At 38.0% G+C, this 18,082-nt stretch overlaps 1 protein-coding gene across 7 annotated transcripts in view; it reads left to right on the top strand.

Annotated features, from left to right (window-relative positions):
* RNF20 (ring finger protein 20) overlaps window positions 1-15,335 on the top strand; it is an 83,715-nt gene extending 68,380 nt beyond the window's left edge. For 6 of the 7 annotated variants that reach the window (XM_077965434.1, XM_028834376.2, XM_028834377.2 and 3 more), the window contains 11 exons: window positions 1,960-2,139; window positions 3,101-3,236; window positions 3,550-3,671; window positions 3,792-4,162; window positions 5,429-5,546; window positions 6,134-6,283; window positions 9,080-9,292; window positions 12,782-12,907; window positions 13,071-13,211; window positions 13,898-13,999; window positions 14,234-15,335. In XM_077965434.1, the coding sequence (XP_077821560.1) occupies window positions 1,960-2,139; window positions 3,101-3,236; window positions 3,550-3,671; window positions 3,792-4,162; window positions 5,429-5,546; window positions 6,134-6,283; window positions 9,080-9,292; window positions 12,782-12,907; window positions 13,071-13,211; window positions 13,898-13,999; window positions 14,234-14,410 (1,836 nt within the window). In that variant the 3' untranslated portion in view covers window positions 14,411-15,335. 7 annotated transcript variants of the gene reach the window in all.
* Window positions 15,336-18,082: the final 2,747 nt, after the last annotated feature.

The following is an 18,082-nucleotide window of genomic DNA, read 5'->3' as shown; positions in this document are numbered from 1 at the left end:
CTCAGCATAATAAAGACCATATAAAACAAGCCCACAGCCAACATTATACCCAATGGCGAAAAGTTGAAAGCTTTTCCTTTGAGATCAGGAATAGGATAAAGATGCCCGCTCTCATTACGTTTGTGCTAGCCAGGGTAATTAGGCAAGGATAAGAAATAAAGGCCTCTTAATCAGAAAGGAAGAAGTAAAGTTGTTTCTGTTTATAGATGACATGACTTTATATATAGAAAACCTTACAGGCTCCACGAAAAAACTGTTAGAACTATAAATGAATTCAGTAAAGTTGCAGGCTACAAAATCAACATACAAAAACAATTGTGTGTCTATATACTAACAACAAACTATACAAAAAAGAAATTAAGAAAACAATCCCATTTACAATAGCATTAAAAAAAAAATTGTGAGTAACCTTAACCAGGGAAATGAAAGAACTGTACACTGAATGGATAAAGAAACGTAGTGTGTGTATATTTGTGTGTGTGTTTGTGTGTGTGTGTGTATGTGTGTATGTGCAACAGCATGGATATACCTAGAGGACATTATGCTAACTGAAATAAACCAAGCACGGAAAGGCAGATACTGCATGATCTCACTTACATGTGGGATCTAAAAAAGTCAAACTCTTGGAAGCAGAGTATAGAATGGTGGTTACCGGGGTTGGGGAAATGGGGAGATGTTGGGGAAAAGGTACAGTTTTAGTTAGGCAGGATGAATAAGGTCTGGCGATGTGTAGCATGGTGACTGTAATTAATACTGTATTGTGTACTTGAAATATGCTAAGAGCAGATCTTAAATGTTCTTGCCACACACAAAAAGGTAACTGTGGTGATGGATTTGTTGATTAGCTGGATTGTGGTAATGATTTCACAGTGTATATGTATAGCAAAACATCATGCTGTATACCCTAAATATGTATAATTTTTTGTTGTTGTTGATTATACCTTAATAAAGCTGGGAGGAACAAGAAAAAAATGTTAAGTTTTGTTGATATATCTACTTCTTTATTTACATATTTACTTACTATATATCCCCTGCCTTGTCCTGAAAAGGATTTAAAGCAACATATAAAGATATGTAGACTAAATCAGGGTGCTCTAATATAGGAGTTGTTGAGAAAAATGAGAAGTAGGGTAAACTAGGGTGAGGATCCAAAATGCATGAAAAAAGTGGGGCTTGTATACAAGATGTTTGCAGGAGGTGTATATATACTGTGGGAGGGAGGCCATTCACATGTCACTACTTGCCAAAGTGGTTCCACAGATTTGGCTCTGCAGTTTTTTGCTACCAAAACAGAGAAAGAAACATGATCGGTGATCCTGTTGGTCTTCAAACCTGCCCAGAAGAATTTTCCTCTTAGGTTCTTAGGAGAAGAAAAGAGATTCTGGAAGTTTTCCTCACTCCTCTTTTGATCATAGTCATCTCTATTTTATAATTTGTTTCTAGGTTAAATGATATGAATAAAGATGTTTGAACTAAAAAATAGCAAAACAAAAGCAACCTAAGTTAAATCAGTTAAAAGTGTTTGAGTAATTAAAGCAGATAGTTGCTTAGGAGAGGCATAACTATTTTTGATAACCTGTCCATTTTTTCTCTGTCACTGTTATTAAAGAGAACAAGTTAGTGACTGGGGTCCTCAGCTATGTTTTTAAAATAAGTGTCCTGACAAATTTCACTCTTCTGGTGGCTCATTCGACACAGAATGTAAAACACATATCAAAACAATTCTAGGAGGAGAGAATACAGTATATCCAGGTACCATCTCCTAGTTAGTCTAATTTAATTTGGGGGTAGATTTTGTATAACTAGAGCAATGGGTAGATAACTTAATAATCTTTATAAAATTGTCTGTATTTTATGTAGGACATCAGTGAGTTCAAAATTTTACTTCCTGTCTCGCCTCTGGGGCTTCTTCATGCTAGATTCTGCTTCTGACTTTCCTTTGCTTTGGCCCCTCCTAAGGTGGAATTGCGGAGTGCAGTGGAGCAAGTCGTTAAGGAAACTCCAGAATATCGTTGCATGCAGTCACAGTTCTCCGTCCTGTATAATGAGAGCCTACAGTTGAAAGCACACTTGGATGAGGCTCGGACCCTGCTTCATGGCACCAGGGGAACCCACCAGCACCAGGTTGAGCTCATTGAGGTAACAGCCTTGCCTTGTCTTTTGTATGTAAGCTTTCCTGCCTCCTAAATTTTACAGTTTTACTCACTCACGTGTAATTAATCTCTCGTTCATTCAGCTGTCATTCATAGAGTGGCTGTAGGTCTTTACTCTGGTAGGTATTGGGCATATAAAGATGAGACAACAGAATTCTTGCCCTCACAGATCTTGTAGTCTGTGGTAGTGGGAGAATAGTATCCATTAGAATGCAATGTGGTTCAATGGCAGCATAGCCAAAAGATGTGATAGATGAGAACAGAGTGTCTGATTTGACTATGGAAGTTTCCTGATTCCACTTAAAAAAGTAAGGTATGAATGTTAAGGATAAATACAAGTCTATTGGTAGTTGAAAGTAGGAGAGGAGGAATTCCCAGCATGAGAACAGCATATATAAAGGTATGAGAGAGCATGAGAAATAGTTTAATATGGCTAGAGCTTGCGTGTATGGGAGAACATAGTGGGTAGAAGCTGCAAAATTACTTACATGCCGTTATAGCATATAATGGCACCAGTAGATGATTTTTTTAAAAGATAGAAACTTTAATTCATATGTTCATTTCTGTATCTTCCATAGTTTTTAAGGTAATGGTTATAATAGTTGGTCTTTTAATATATGCCTGACAAATGAATTGAATACTATTTTACATATGTTTATATACTGTTTTATAGTTTAGTTCTCCAATTAAATTCTAATATTCTCAGAATTGGGGGCCATTTTCTTCAGTTTTTCAGTATCCTGTCAGTTTCCAAATTAGTCTTTTGTAGATATCTGGTTTCATTATGTATAGATTGAACTGGAAATTTTCAGAGTAATCCATTATTGATACAGTTTTTTCTCTTTTTAGATTCTTCCAGATCAAATTTAGGAGACAGAATAATAGAATATGATGGTATTTCTACATTTTAATAAGAATTTTTTATTGGTTCCTTTATCTGTGTGTAGCGAGATGAGGTTAGTCTTCATAAGAAGCTGAGGACTGAAGTAATTCAGCTAGAAGATACATTGGCCCAGGTCCGCAAGGAGTATGAAATGCTGAGGATAGAATTTGAGCAGACCCTTGCTGCCAATGAACAAGCAGGTATAATGATTCTCACTCCATGCTGTAGTTTGCTGTAAATAACTTGAAAGATACAACACAGACCCCAGGGTTTGTAAATGCTGACTTTAACTCAGAAGTCCTGAGTACCTTAAATCCTATAATTCATTTCGGTTCACAGCCTGGGTGTTTGTTTTTTAACTCAAGTTGACCAGTTTTGTTTCCATCTTCTGAAAGGGAATCTTTTCTTTGCTAATTCTCCCTATTTCTGTGCCTCCTGAGGTGTTCTGCTGTCTCTCCTTGTGCCTTTGCCCTTACCACGGTTCCTCATAACATTGCTGTTCCTGTGTTTAAGGCCCTATAAACCGGGAGATGCGCCACCTCATCAGTAGCCTCCAGAATCACAATCACCAGCTGAAAGGGGAGGTCCTGAGATATAAGCGGAAATTGAGAGAAGCGCAGTCTGACCTGAACAAGGTAACCAGAAGGAATAGAATAAATATTGTTTGCTATTAATGTTGTAAAGCTGTTTTTGAATGAGGTGGGCAATGTGGTTATCGTAAGAGATGTGCATCTTTCTTTTCTTTGTTCTCCCAGACACGTCTGCGTAGTGGTAGTGCCCTCCTCCAGTCCCAGTCTAGTACTGAGGACCCTAAGGATGAGCCTGCAGAGCTAAAACCAGATTCTGAGGACTTATCCTCCCAGTCCTCAGCTTCAAAGGCATCTCAGGAGGATGCCAATGAAATCAAATCTAAACGGGATGAAGAAGAGCGAGAACGAGAAAGGAGGGAGAAGGAGAGGGAACGAGAAAGAGAACGGGAGAAGGAGAAGGAGAGAGAACGAGAGAAGCAGAAGCTAAAAGAGTCAGAAAAAGAGAGAGATTCTGCTAAGGATAAAGAGAAAGGCAAACATGATGATGGAAGGAAAAAGGAAGCAGAAATTATCAAACAGTTGAAGATTGAACTCAAGTAAGAGCCATATTTAGAGTAACAGTTTCTGACTGAAAAGCTAAGAGAAAAGCTAAGATTAAGACATCATGCATGAAATGTTTGGTTGATGGCATGGCTTATCTGATCATTGTAATGGTTTAGATTGTACAATTAATTTGGTTTCAAGTCTTGTTCAAGTGCACAGCCAAAATGGCCTTCATGGCTGTTTAGTACTTTGGTTCAGTGATCAAGTATCAGTAAACTGATGATTGTAGCCTTATTTTCCATGAATCCAAATTAAGGAAAAGGATGTCATGACTGAGGTTACACATCTGAGAATTATTAGAAATTAACTACTGTTCTTCACTGGATTTGAGCAGATTGCTGGTGTTAATCGTAATTTAAATGATACTAAGTGGAGTATTTATGTATCACTGTAACTTGAGTAATATCTGATCGTTTGCCTGAGAGTTAACTGGTTTGTGAATATACCAGATCTTTCTTAGGAGATTTACTCCTATAGACATTGAAACACTGACAGACCTTTAACTCGGTGAATTTATCTGTGTCGTAACCTTATGCCATTGGCCCTTCTCCTGTATAACCAATAACTTCTCTGGCAGAATGGCTTACTTCTTGCTCCTTATTTTCTATGGTTGACCCTTTGTTGATATTTGGGTTTGAGGGACCACTGTGCTCAAAATGCTTGAACTCCTTTGGCATATAAAAGTATAGTTAAGAGGTTTAGTAATTTAATAAGAGGTGAAGTTTTAGTCTTCAGCTGATGGTTAATCATTCAGCTGTCAAATCTAGGATTAACAGTATAGCTCCGACTTTCAAATTTTTCCTTTTTCTTTTTTCTCCCTCTTGAACTCCTTAAGGCAATTTTTTTTTTCTTTTCTTTTCTTTTTTTTTCTGATGTGGTATCAGAACCATCTGAGTGACTTGTTTAAATACATTTTTGGGCTCCATCCCCAGACCTACTACTGAATCTCAGTTACTCAGGATTGGGGGCCACAGAAATTTGCCTATATAACAAGTGTACAAATGTCTGTTTTATAACTTTGTTAGAGGACTTCGTCTCAAGGGAGAAATGATTCATTTTTATACAGCTTACTTTTCTGTACTTTCTTAGCTTATCCAAAAGTCTTTTGATAGTCTGTGCAAAATTTTTTCTGTTAGGTGTGATATGAAATGTAAAATGAAACTGTTTTTAAAATGTTCTGCTCAATCAAAATTCCCTTACTCTGATGACCTTTATTTTCTTATTACATTGTTCCCCTCCTTGTACTACGCCTGTCATAGGAAGGCACAAGAGAGCCAAAAGGAGATGAAACTATTGCTGGATATGTACCGCTCTGCCCCAAAGGAACAGAGAGACAAAGTTCAGCTGATGGCAGCTGAGAAGAAGTCTAAGGCAGAGGTATTCTAGTCTGCTATTACCTGTCCTTCTGGTTAAAATCTTCATTTGTGGGATTTTCCTTCATACTTGCCAAGGATATAATTTATTTCTTTATCTTTAAAATTAGTGTTTAAGTGCAACATTTCCTGCCTTTTGAAAGACCATCTAAAGTAGAGATTTTAAAACTCTCCATAGGATGGTAAATATATCTGAATTACTGGGGTTATCAGTAGGCTTTTCAAAGTATTTATTCCTTGTTTTTCCTATGTAATTCATTGCTGCAGAGATAATCTTTTTCATTACTTTTGGGAGGAATGTCTTATGCTCTTAAAATTTTGAGGCCTAAAAAAAAGAATGAGAACCACTATTCTAAAGAAAGGTACCTGTGCACTTCTCAAAAATGTTGCTTATAGAAGCATGTCATAGTGGAATGGAGTGATGTTAAAACATACGTTGCTATGTGATGCTTTAGTATATTATGTATCTTGTTCTGTAATTCTGTAAAGATTCTTTTGGTATTACGGACCCTCCATCTTTGCACAGTATTAATTGATTTTTGAAAATGTATTACAACTTTTTATTTTTATGCAATTTTTTTCCTCCTATAGTTGGAAGATCTAAGGCAAAGACTCAAGGATCTGGAAGATAAAGAGAAGAAAGAGAACAAGAAAATGGCTGATGAGGATGCCTTGAGGAAGATCCGGGCAGTGGAGGAGCAGATAGAATACCTACAGAAGAAGCTAGCCATGGCCAAGCAGGTGGACACACTTTCTTTATTTAATTGACTTTTTGAGTAAATGTTACTTGACAATAAGTTACTGCCAGTAAAATTTGCTTTTTTATTTTGGTCTTTTTTTGATTAATATGTGTTTTTCCTTTTTGTGTGTGTGTTTTAATTCTTACCTTCAAGTCTTCAATATTTCTGTTATTTTGTTTTGTGTGTTTGCAAGGCAGGAAATTTACTGTTATTTAAATGGACATTTATTGAAGATCTAGTCTTTCTTTGCTGACCTGGAATTAAGGGTTATAGTGAATATAAAATGAAAAATAAGATGTAAGGTTTTATATACATTATGATTACAAATATGTGAAACTAAGAAAACTATGCTTATAAATATATATTATATATTTCTATGTAGTACATATACTACATAGAAAAACTGTGCTTATAAATATGTGATTTATATATAATAAGGATATAATATATTAACCAATATAGTACATATTGATTAAGCAGTATGTTAACTATGGCTATTGCGGTCATAGAACTACAGAGATTGTTCTCTTCCTCATAATGAATATGTATTTATTTTTAAATCCCAGTGAATTTTTATTAACATTCAGTAATAAAGACACTGAAAATACTTGGAAAAACCATATGTGTTCTCTGTTAGTACACCTTCATTGTTTCTAAGAAATAGCAATATAACAGTGAGATGGAGTAGGTTTAATAGTAAGTTGATCATGAAGTGCCTTGAAAAGAACTTCATTAGATCCTATACACATTAGTTTTGTTAAAAAGTATAATTTTGGGCCAGGTGTGGTGGTTCCTGCCTGTAATCCCAGCACTTTGGGAGGCTGAGGTGGGTGGATCACCTGAGGTCAGGGGTTCAAGACCAGCCTGACCAACATGGAGAAACCCTGTCTCTTTTTAAAAAAATACAAAATTAGCTGGGTGTGGTGGCGCATGCCTGTAATCCCAACTACTTGGGAGGCTGAGGCAGGAGAATCGCTGGAACCTGGGAGCAGAGGTTGCAGTGAGCCGAGATCACACCATTGCACTCCAGCCCGGGCAACAAGAGCGAAACTCTGTTTCAAAGAAAAAGTATAATTTTGATTTTTCTTAAATCTGGTAATTGCCACTTTTTTTTTTCTTCCCTTTCTCAAGGTAATTATCAGGAAATTGTACTATTATGGGTTCTAGAACAAGTAAAAAGAAAGACACTGTTCTTGTATAGGACGACTCACTATCTTAAAAATGTTCAGTCTTTCTAAGTTTATGTGTTAATGTAATGTGATCTCATGCAAGTGCTTTTTTTAAGTTATGGTTTTGTTTATTTTGGTACTAGACAAACTGGTTTTAAAGTACATGTGGAAAAGTAAACAAGAGTAATAAGAGAAATTGAAAAAGAACAGCTCTGGGGTCTCTTCCATATTTTAAAACATAGAGTTTCTGTAGGTAAAATGGCTTGGGACTACTAGACAGACTATTAGAACTGAATAGAAACTTGAGAAATAGATGAAAGTACACATGATATTTATTATATGCTAAATACATAGTTTTAAATCAGTGGGGAAAAGAAAAACTGACGTGATGGGACAAAAGTAAAAAAAATAATATTAGAAAAAAGTTAGATACATATTTGAATGCTCTACACTAGGATGATTTCCAAATGGATCATAGATATGATATTTTAAAAAATGCATCCATCAAAAAGCTAGAAGAACACCTTTAAATTCTTTTCTAATTTGGAGTAGAGACCTTTCTATGAATAAAAGGCTAGAAAATGTGAACAAAAAATTGGTAATTTTGAGTTATTTTTTAAAATGCTACAAAACTTCTACATTGCAAAAAACACTGTTAGGAAAGCCAAAAGATTAAATGACAAAAAGTAAAAAATATTTTTAACTCTTATTACAAAGAAGGCTTACCTGATACAAAAAAAACCTCTCCAAAATAGGGGGAAAAAACTCAAGAATCCAAGGAAAGAATAGGCAAAAGAAATGAATAGGTTATAGAAAGAATGCCAAATGGTCTTAACCATATGAAAAGATGCTCAGTCTCACTTACAATGAGATAGATATAAAGTAAAGCTATTATTAGATACCAGTCTTCACCTATCAGATTGTTACAAGGCTTTAGATGTTTGCACTTGCTGGAAATCCTGTAGATCCAGTATTCTAATTGCGGAAAAGCATGAGAAAATGTGAGAGGTTACGATGGAAATACTCTTTTTTTTTTTTTTTGAGACAGAGTCTTGCTCTGTCGCCCAGGCTGGAGCGCAGTGGCCGGATCTCGGCTCACTGCAAGCTCCGCCTCCCGGGTTTACGCCATTCTCCTGCCTCAGCCTCCCGAGTAGCTGGGACTACAGGCGCCCGCCACCTCGCCCGGCTAGTTTTTTTTTTTTGTATTTTTTAGTAGAGACGGGGTTTCACTGTGTTAGCCAGGATGGTCTCGATCTCCTGACCTCGTGATCCGCCCGTCTCGGCCTCCCAAAGTGCTGGGATTACAGGCTTGAGCCACCGCGCCCGGCCGGAAATACTCTTAACCAATTACTGCTTGATCTGTTTGTCTAGATTAAGGTAAATACAATTATTGTCTGCTTTAACTGACTTTGAATACAGGTCAACTAATAAGTATCAGACCAACAATTGGTGCCAGTGACTTCAGATAATAGAGCTTTTGTATGCCTAATGACAAAACACAGCTTCTTAAAACTCTGTCACTAAATTAATTTATATCTAAGTGAACGGTGGGAAAGTTTAGTTTCCGGTGCTCATCCATTGAAGTTGGAAGATTCTTCTAAAATGAAATCTCTTCCTCCATCCTTTAGGAAGAAGAAGCACTCCTCTCTGAGATGGATGTCACAGGCCAGGCCTTTGAAGACATGCAGGAGCAAAATATCCGTTTGATGCAGCAATTGCGGGAGAAGGATGATGCAAATTTCAAGCTCATGTCAGAGCGTATCAAGTCCAATCAGATCCATAAATTGCTTAAAGAAGAGAAGGAGGAGCTGGCAGACCAGGTTTTGACTTTGAAGACTCAGGTAATTAAGATGAGTAGAGCTTTCTATTCTATTGAAATAGGGCGCTTGCTACATGACGATACAAATTAAAGAATGATTATTGTGGCATTTTTTTGTGATGGAAAAAAATTTGAAAACTAAATGTTCATCATTAGGGTATTGGTAAGTAAATTATACATCTCTACTGTTATTCCTACAAAAGAGTACAGTGTAGCTGTCAAATATGGATCTGCTAATATGGAAACATGTCTGAAATAAAATCAACTGACTTATTTTGTTACCCTTTTTGCATTAAAGTGTATGTTTACTTGTGTGCCTGTGCTGTGTATTTTAAAAATTTCTGGAAGGCTGCATGAGTAACTGTTAGAATCGTTACCTCTGGATATTGGGATGAGTTGTGGGTGAGGTTAGGAGGTATGTGTGATTTTACTTTTTTTTTTTTTTAATTTCCATAGGTTTTGGGGAACAGGTGGTGTTTGGTTACATGAATAAGTTCTTTAGTGGTGATACCAAGATTTTGGTGCACCCACAACCCAAGCAGTGTACATTGTACCCAATGTGTAGTCTTTTGTCCCTTGCCTCCCTCTGCCAAGTCCCCACAGTTTATTGTATAATTCTCATGCCTTTGCATCCTCATAGCTTAGCTCCTACTTACGAGTAAGGACATACAATGTTTGGTTTTCCATTCCTGAGTTACTTCACTTAGAATATTGGTCTCCAGTTCCATCCATATTGCTGCAAATGGCATTATTTTGTTCCTTCTTATGACTGAGTAGTATTCCATGGTGTGACTTTTCCTCTAGGTAGATACCTGGAAGTGGGATTGCTGAATCAAGTGGTAGATCTACTTTTAGTTCATTAAGGCATCTCCATGCTGTTTTCCATAGTAGTTGTACTAGTTTACATTCCCACCAATAGTGTAAAAGTGTTCCCTTTTCATCATATCCATGCCAACACCTATTATTTTTTGATTATGGCCATTCCTGCAAAGTGAGGTGGTATTGCACTGTGGTTTTGATGTACAGTTCCCTGATAGTTAATGATGTTGAGCATTTTTCTTATGTTTGTTGGCCATTTGTATATTTTCTTTTGAGAATTGTATATTCATATCCTTAGCCACTTTTTGGTGGGATTGTTTGTTTTGTTCTTGCTGATTTGTTTGAGTTCCTTGTAGATACTGGATGTTAGTCCTTTGTTGGATTTATAGATTTTTTTCTGCCACTCTATGGGTTATCTGTTTACTCTGCTGATTATTTCTTTTGCTGTGCAGAAGCTTTTTCGTTTAATTAAGTTTCATCTATTTATTGTTTCTTTTGTTGCATTTGCTTTTGGGTTCTTGGTCATGAAGTCTTTGCCTAAGCCAGTGTCTAGAAAGGTTTTTCCAATGTTGCCTTCTAGAATTTTTATGGTTTCAGGTCTTAGATTTAAGTCTTTGACCCATCTTGAGTTGATTTTTGTATAAGGTGAGAGATGAGGATCCAGTTCCATTCTTCTATATGTGGCTTGCCAATTATCACACCACCATTTGTTGAATAGGGTGTCCCTTCCCACTTTATGTTTTTGTTTGGTTTGTCAAAAATCAGTTGCCTGTATGTATTTGGCTTTATTTCTGGGTTCTCTATTCTGTTTCATTGGTTTATATGCCTATTTTTATACTAGTACTATGCTGTTTTTGTGACTGTGGGTTTTTTTGTTTTGTTTTGTTTTTTGTTTTTTTGAGACAGAGTCTTGCCCTGTTGCCCAGACTGGAGTGCAGTGGCGTGATTTTGGCTCCCTGCAAGCTCTGCCTCCCGGGTTCACAACATTCTCCTGCCCCAGCCTCCTGAGTAGCTGGGACTGCAGGCACCCGCCACCATGCCCGGCTAATTTTTTGTATTTTTAGCAGAGATGGGGTTTTGCTGTGTTAGCCAGGATGGTCTCAATCTCCTGACCTCGTGATCTGCTCGCCTCGGCCTCCCAAAGTGCTGGGATTACAGGTGTGAGCCACTGCGCCTGGCTGTGACTATTTCTTTATAGTATAGTTTGAAGTCAGGTAATGTGATGCCTCCAGATTTGTTCATTTTACTTAGCCTTGCTTTGGCTATACGTGCTCTTTTTTGGTTCCATATGCATTTTAGGATTGTTTTTTCTAGTTCCTTGAAGAACGATGTTGGTATTTTGATGGGAATTGCATTTAATTTGTAGATTGGTTTTGGCAGTATGGTAATTTTCACAATATTGATTCTATTATCCATGAGCATGGGATGTATTTCCATTTGTTTGTGTCATCTGTGATTTCTTTCAGCAGTGTTTTGTAATTTTTCTTGTTGAGGTCTTTTACGTTCTTGGTTAAGTATATTCCTAAATATTTTATTTTATTTTTTTTGCAGCTATTGTCAAAGGGGTTGAGTTCTTGATATGATTCTCAGTTTGGCTGCTGTTGGTGTTTAGCAGAGCTCTGATTTGTGCACATTAATTTTGTATGCTGAAGCTTCGCTGAATGCATTTACCAGTTCTAGCAGCTTTTTGGATGAGTCTTTAGGGTTCTCTAGGTATATGATAATGTGATCAGCAAACAGTGACAGTTTGACTTCCTCATTACCAATTTGGATGCCTTTTATTTCTTTCTCTTGTCTGATTGCTGTGGCTAGGACTTCCAGTACCATGTTGAATGGAAGTGGTGAGAGTGGCATCTGTGTCTTGTTTCGGTTCTCAGGGGGAATGCTTTCAACTTTCCCTTGTTCAGTATAATGTTGGCTGTGGGACTGTCATAGATGGCTTTTATTACCTTAAGATATGTCCCTTCTATGCTGATTTTGCTGAGGGTTTTAATCATAAAAGGATGCTGGATTTTGTCAAATGCTTTTTCTGCGTCTATTGAGATGATCATGTGATTTTTGTTTTTAATTCTGTTTATATGGTGTATCACATTTATTGACTTGCGGATGTCACACCACCCCTGCATCCCTGGTATGAGACCCACTTGATCATGGTGGACTATCTTTTTGATATGCTTTTTGAAGGTGGCATGAGAAACTGTTAGAATGGTTACCTCCACACATTGGGATGAGTTGTGGGTGAGGTTAGGAGGTGGGTGTTTGTGATTTTACTTTTTACACTGTAATATTGTTTGATTCTCCTTTGTGCATTAATTTCAAAAAAGACTCTTTTAGAATGGCTAGCTGTTCTGAAGGGAATACTCTTGGACTTTTGTTTGAGTTCAATTTATATGCTGTAGTATGAATTACCGGGTTTTAAGCTTTAGCATGTGATATTCTCTGTTTTTGGCAATTTGGAAAAGAATCTTTTCAGTCATTTTGCAGACTCTTATTTGAATCTTCCACAATATTTTATATTAAAAGCAAAGCTTTCAGTTATCATAGTCTTGATGTATTTTGAAGGGTTCCTGGGCAAAATCGGTAATAGTTTGAGATTTCTAACATTGCACTTTGTGGGCTTATAGATTAACAGAATAGTTTTTTTTTTTTTTTAACTTTTCATTTTTGTTAAAATTTGATTTTCTGTTCAAAGGTTGATGCCCAGCTACAGGTAGTAAGGAAACTGGAAGAGAAGGAGCATCTGTTACAGAGCAACATTGGCACAGGGGAGAAAGAGCTGGGTCTTAGGACCCAAGCCTTAGAGATGAATAAGCGCAAGGTATGATTGATTAATCTGATGATGGTTAGTCTCAGCGGAACAAATAAGTATAACACTGTTGAAATTATAAGTTTGCTTTATTCCTTCAACTTTGGCTAACATTTTGCCTCACTGGGAATAAGAGACGATACAATGGTGTTACTTATTTGTACATCCTACATAGGCAATGGAGGCAGCCCAGCTTGCGGATGACCTCAAAGCACAACTGGAGTTGGCTCAGAAGAAGCTACATGATTTTCAGGATGAGATCGTGGAGAACAGTGTTACCAAAGAAAAGGACATGTTCAATTTCAAACGAGCCCAGGTAAAAGCAGTTGTCTTTTCTTGTCACCTTTCAGGTGTTTTCTGAGGTCAGAAGTGACCCATATCATGAAAGAATCATTAGTCCAGTGTATGCCATTTCCTGCTAGACTTGAGGGAGTTTGTTGAGGGAAAAGAGTAAGTGTTTTCTTCACTGCCATATCATCAGACCCTTTTATGGTGCCTTGTACCTAGTAGGCACAAAATAAATATTTGTTAAATTAATGAATTAGTAAATTGTTAAAGAAGTAGTAGCATAGCAGCAGTAGAGGATTTTCAAGTTCTCCTATAATGTCTCTATTTTTGTCATGCCAGCTGTTTCTTATGATGTCTTTCTGTCCTTATCCATAAATCTGAGTTATTTTAAACCAGTCTACCTTCAGCTTAAAACTAGTTACCATAAAACAAAGTGGACTATCCTCTAAACTCTTCTTAGATGTGTTTTCACAGGTCTGAATTGGTAATAGTTAGATGCAGTTCTAATTTGAGGATATGGTATGGTTGCCTGTTCTGAAACAAAAGAAAATAGTCTGCCATTTGCAGTTCTCTACATTTTTACAAGATAATTGGACATAAAAGGACAGAAAGTCCTCTCTTTTCACAACAGAAAACTCAAGTTAGAGCTATTGTTTTTCTCAAAAATGGCAGACTTGGGTAAGTGTGTCTAATAGGTATGCTATCCTACCACAGGAGGACATCTCTAGACTTCGCAGGAAGCTGGAGACCACAAAGAAACCAGACAATGTACCCAAGTGTGATGAGATTCTGATGGAAGAGATTAAGGATTACAAGGTCAGAAAAAATGCCTCAGTGATTTGTTTTTTGTCAAGGCTTTAAGTGGCGTAATAGAATGGGAGAATAATTTACATGATGGTAACCAGAGAATGGTTTATTTTGGCAGGTTGGGGGAAATGATGCTCTTTTTTTTGTGCCTTGTGGGTTCTCTTCTTGGTTGTGTACTATATGAGAGCCATTTGGATCATAAACTTTCATGATTGCTCAAACTCTGACATCTTTTCTTTTTAGGCACGCTTGACCTGTCCATGCTGTAACATGCGTAAAAAGGATGCTGTTCTTACTAAGTGTTTTCACGTCTTCTGCTTTGAGTGTGTGAAGACACGCTATGACACTCGCCAGCGCAAATGTCCCAAGTGTAATGCTGCTTTTGGTGCCAATGATTTTCATCGCATCTACATTGGTTGATCTAAGTCAAGAGAAGAAGAGGAGCTGGCTAGTCAGGAACTTATTCATTAACCACCAAACCTCTACCTCTTCTCTCCTTGACTGTCACCTGTAGGACAGTTTATCAGTCAACTACCTTTCCTCCACAGACTTTACTTCCGGGCTCTCCTCTTCAATAGCTGGATGACTTTAGCAGAAAGGACTGGTAAATACAAGCCTTGGGTTTCAGAATGAATTAGAAACAAACAACTCTTATTGTCTTCCCTCCCAGCTTTGTTTGTTTCCTGCTTTTAGACTTTTCAATGTTTTCTTTTTCCAGCCCACTGTATAAACTTGGATTGTCCATTCCTCCTGAAGAAATCAAGTTGGTATTTTTGATATGGAGAAGGGAACAAAAGTGGAAACATGGCTACTTTTGGGGAGTGATATTTTAAAAAATAAGTTGTCTATGGGCACAAAGTTTTCTTCATTTGTGTAGCAAACTTTTTGTGAATGTGGATTACAAAATAGTGTAATTGTGCTACTCTCCCCTGGGTGGTTTGCAGCCCTGATGAAATTATGTCTAGGATGATTCAGTCCATTTCCCATTTACTAGCAGAGTAACTTGTTAAGACCAGCTGACTTTCCTGTTAAAGTTATTTAAGTTTTGAATGCTCTACTACTTCAAGTCTGTAAATTTCTGGAGGCTAGAATAATTTTAAATAATATGACCCTTTGTCTTCTGATGAAATAAAGATTGAAGAGGGTGAGTCAGGACTGAGCTGGTGAAGAAATCTTCTGGGTATTCTGAGAATTTGATACAGAGAGAACTTGGTGAGCTATGAATTACTCTCAGTCTCCTTTTTACAGGGGTGGTTGTGATCCCTCTTTTCCAGAAAATTCCGTGGAATGTTTCTGTAGGACTTTTTTCTCCACAAGCTTGAATTAAAGCAGGATTCAGTTTGCATTTGTGTTTATGATTTTTCTTTGAAACTTTTGTCTTTATTGTTACAAGTTGATTTTATACCTGCAGTTCTAGAATTGAATTCTCTTGCATGGAAATAATCAGCTTAGATCAAGAGGTTGGCCTTGTTTAGAGTATTTAGATCTTTGCTTAATTGAAGCACTTTTCTCCTAGTTCTTTTATTGAGTTTATTCTGTGGAAAAATAATACCTAAAAGATTAATTTATTTGACTACTCACTTATCTTTCATAGTTCATTATGTGGGGTAAGAGACTATAATTTGTTTTTAGGGGGAGCATATTGCCGCCTGTAGCTTTAGGGTGAGAGTTCTTGCGTTATGTGGTGGTGGTTTTTTCTTTTTTTTTTTTTGAGATGGAATTTTGCTCTTGTTGCCCAGGCTGGAGTGCAGTGGCACAATCTTGGCTCACTGCAACCTCTGCCTCCTGGGTCCAAGTGATTCTCCTGCCTCAGCCTCCTGAGTAGCTGGGATTACAGGTGCTCACCACCATGTCTGGCTGTTTGTATTTTTAGCAGAGATGGGGTTTTACCATGTTAGCCAGGCTGGTCTCAAACTCCTGACCTCAGGTGATTCGCTTTCCTCGGCCTCCCAGTGTTGGGATTATAGGTGTGAGCCACCATGCCCAGCTGCATTATGTTTTATAGTAACCAGCAAACCAGAGGTTTTATAAATCTCTGGCAAGGGGTTGTGTAAAGTGGATCCCTCTTGATCACCACCTGTCCTAGAAGACAGGTAAAAGCAAATTCTGTGTCCTTTTGTGGTCACCAGCTATAATCAGCAGGATTTGCACTGAATTCCGCAAAGTCATGTGGTAGGAATTAAGCAATGAATCTAACTAGAGAATCTTACTAGGTCATCAAGAGAGGTCATGGGTCCCTTGACCCCCTGCTCAGCAAACACCCCCACCCCACAGAACCATCATGACAGGATTAACTCCTGCTTCTGGACACAGTGAGTTTTCATTTATTAATAGGACACTTTCACCTTGCTTCTTGCTCTTCTTATAGGGTAAGCTTGAGCATAACTTGGTTGGTTGGGTGCAGATATACTGCTTGGTCAACAGGTGGTTTGGGCTTGGCTGTTGGCTGTTTGCGACAATTGACTGAGAAAGTCAGCTGTCCAGCGCCAGGGGACCATATATCCTGTGGAATGTTGTGGAGGAAACCACTAGCCCCATGGGAAGTTGGATTTAGAGGAAGTTCCTCTAGTTGAGATGAGCAGGGAGCCCCTGATCCCAACCGGCTTGAGGTCACGGCAACACAAAGTCATTTTCAGATAATAACCAAAAATGATGGTGATTTTTTGGCAGTTGGCTTCTCTCACTACAGAGGAAGTCAATGAATGGGCTTCAGGAATACTTCCAAACTGCATACCAAATTTTATTTGTATTGTATGTACATTATTCATAGCTTTTTTAGATCCTAGTTAGCAATCACAACCCTTGATCCATACGAACTTTAAAGGGTAATTTCTTTAAGGTAATGCTCATAAATGCCAATTTCAAAGATTATTGTAGAAGTCCTAGAGACTTCTCATTTCTTAAAAACACTTCAGGCTGGGTGCAGTGGCTCATGCCTATAATCCCAGCAGTTTGGGAGTCTGAGACAGGAGGATCGCTTGAGCCCTGGAGTTTGAGACCAGCCCAGGCAACATAGAGAGACCCCATCTCTACAAAAAAATTTCAAAAATTAGCTGGCTGTGGTGGTGCACACCTGTAGTCCCCGCTACTTGAAAGACTGCAGCAGGAGGATAGCTTGAGCACTGGAGGCTAAGTCTGCTGTGAGCTGTGATTATGCCATGTACTCCAGCCTGGGTGACACAGTGAGACCGTGTCTCAAAAACAAAAACCATTTCAGATTTTGTAGGGATGGTCTCTCTCTTTTTTTCTTTCTTTCATTGTTACCTTGGAAATTTCTTAGTGATTTTGACCAAAGTCAGGTGTGCTCTGAGGCATGCATCTTAACTACATGGCTTGGATCTTACCTTCTTAATTACTATAGGGATCTTTTTCAAAGGTATTGAACTATTTCTGCAATTGTATTCTTACATGAATTTCCATTGCGATTCCTTTTCCTTTTTCTCTGTCGAGATCCATAGGCTTCCTTGTTCTTCAAGGGCCGGAATTCAATGCACATAGTTTAATGTACATGCCACTAGAGTGATGAGTGTGATTTGATTTTATGAAGGTTCTAGACAGTAAATGATCATCAGTCTTCTAAACCTACTGGGATGGTGATGCTTATTCTTGCAGGAAGCATATGCTGCTCTCGTCTTTATTCCCATTGTCATTTGCTAGGGTGTGGAATGCCTTTACATTTTGTTCTTTGAGAGTTTATCTGAGGACTGCCAGATAAACCCCAGTCCCAGTGGATCTGCAGAAAAGTTTTGATTACTCATTATTGGAGAAGTCTGCTTGACTGATGATAAGACAGATACACTGAGATTAGTAGAAAAATGGTGGATTATGTGTAGGTTGGATTGGGTTTGCACAATAGGAAACCCCTGGCATAGAAATACTTAACAAATTTTCTAGATCTTAAAGTTTGGGGGCCGGGCGCGGTAGCTCAAGCCTGTAATCCCAGCACTTTGGGAGGCCGAGACGGGCGGATCACAAGGCAGGAGATCGAGACCATCCTGGCTAACACGGTGAAACCCCGTCTCTACTAAAAATACAAAAAACTAGCCGGGCGAGGTGGCAGGCACCTGTAGTCCCAGCTACTCGGGAGGCTGA

The sequence above is a fragment of the Macaca mulatta genome, chromosome 15, assembly GCF_049350105.2.
Source record: "Macaca mulatta isolate MMU2019108-1 chromosome 15, T2T-MMU8v2.0, whole genome shotgun sequence".
NCBI lineage: Eukaryota > Metazoa > Chordata > Mammalia > Primates > Cercopithecidae > Macaca > Macaca mulatta.
The sequence above is the reverse complement of the archived record's forward strand: the minus strand, read 5'-3'. Positions and strand labels throughout refer to the sequence as shown.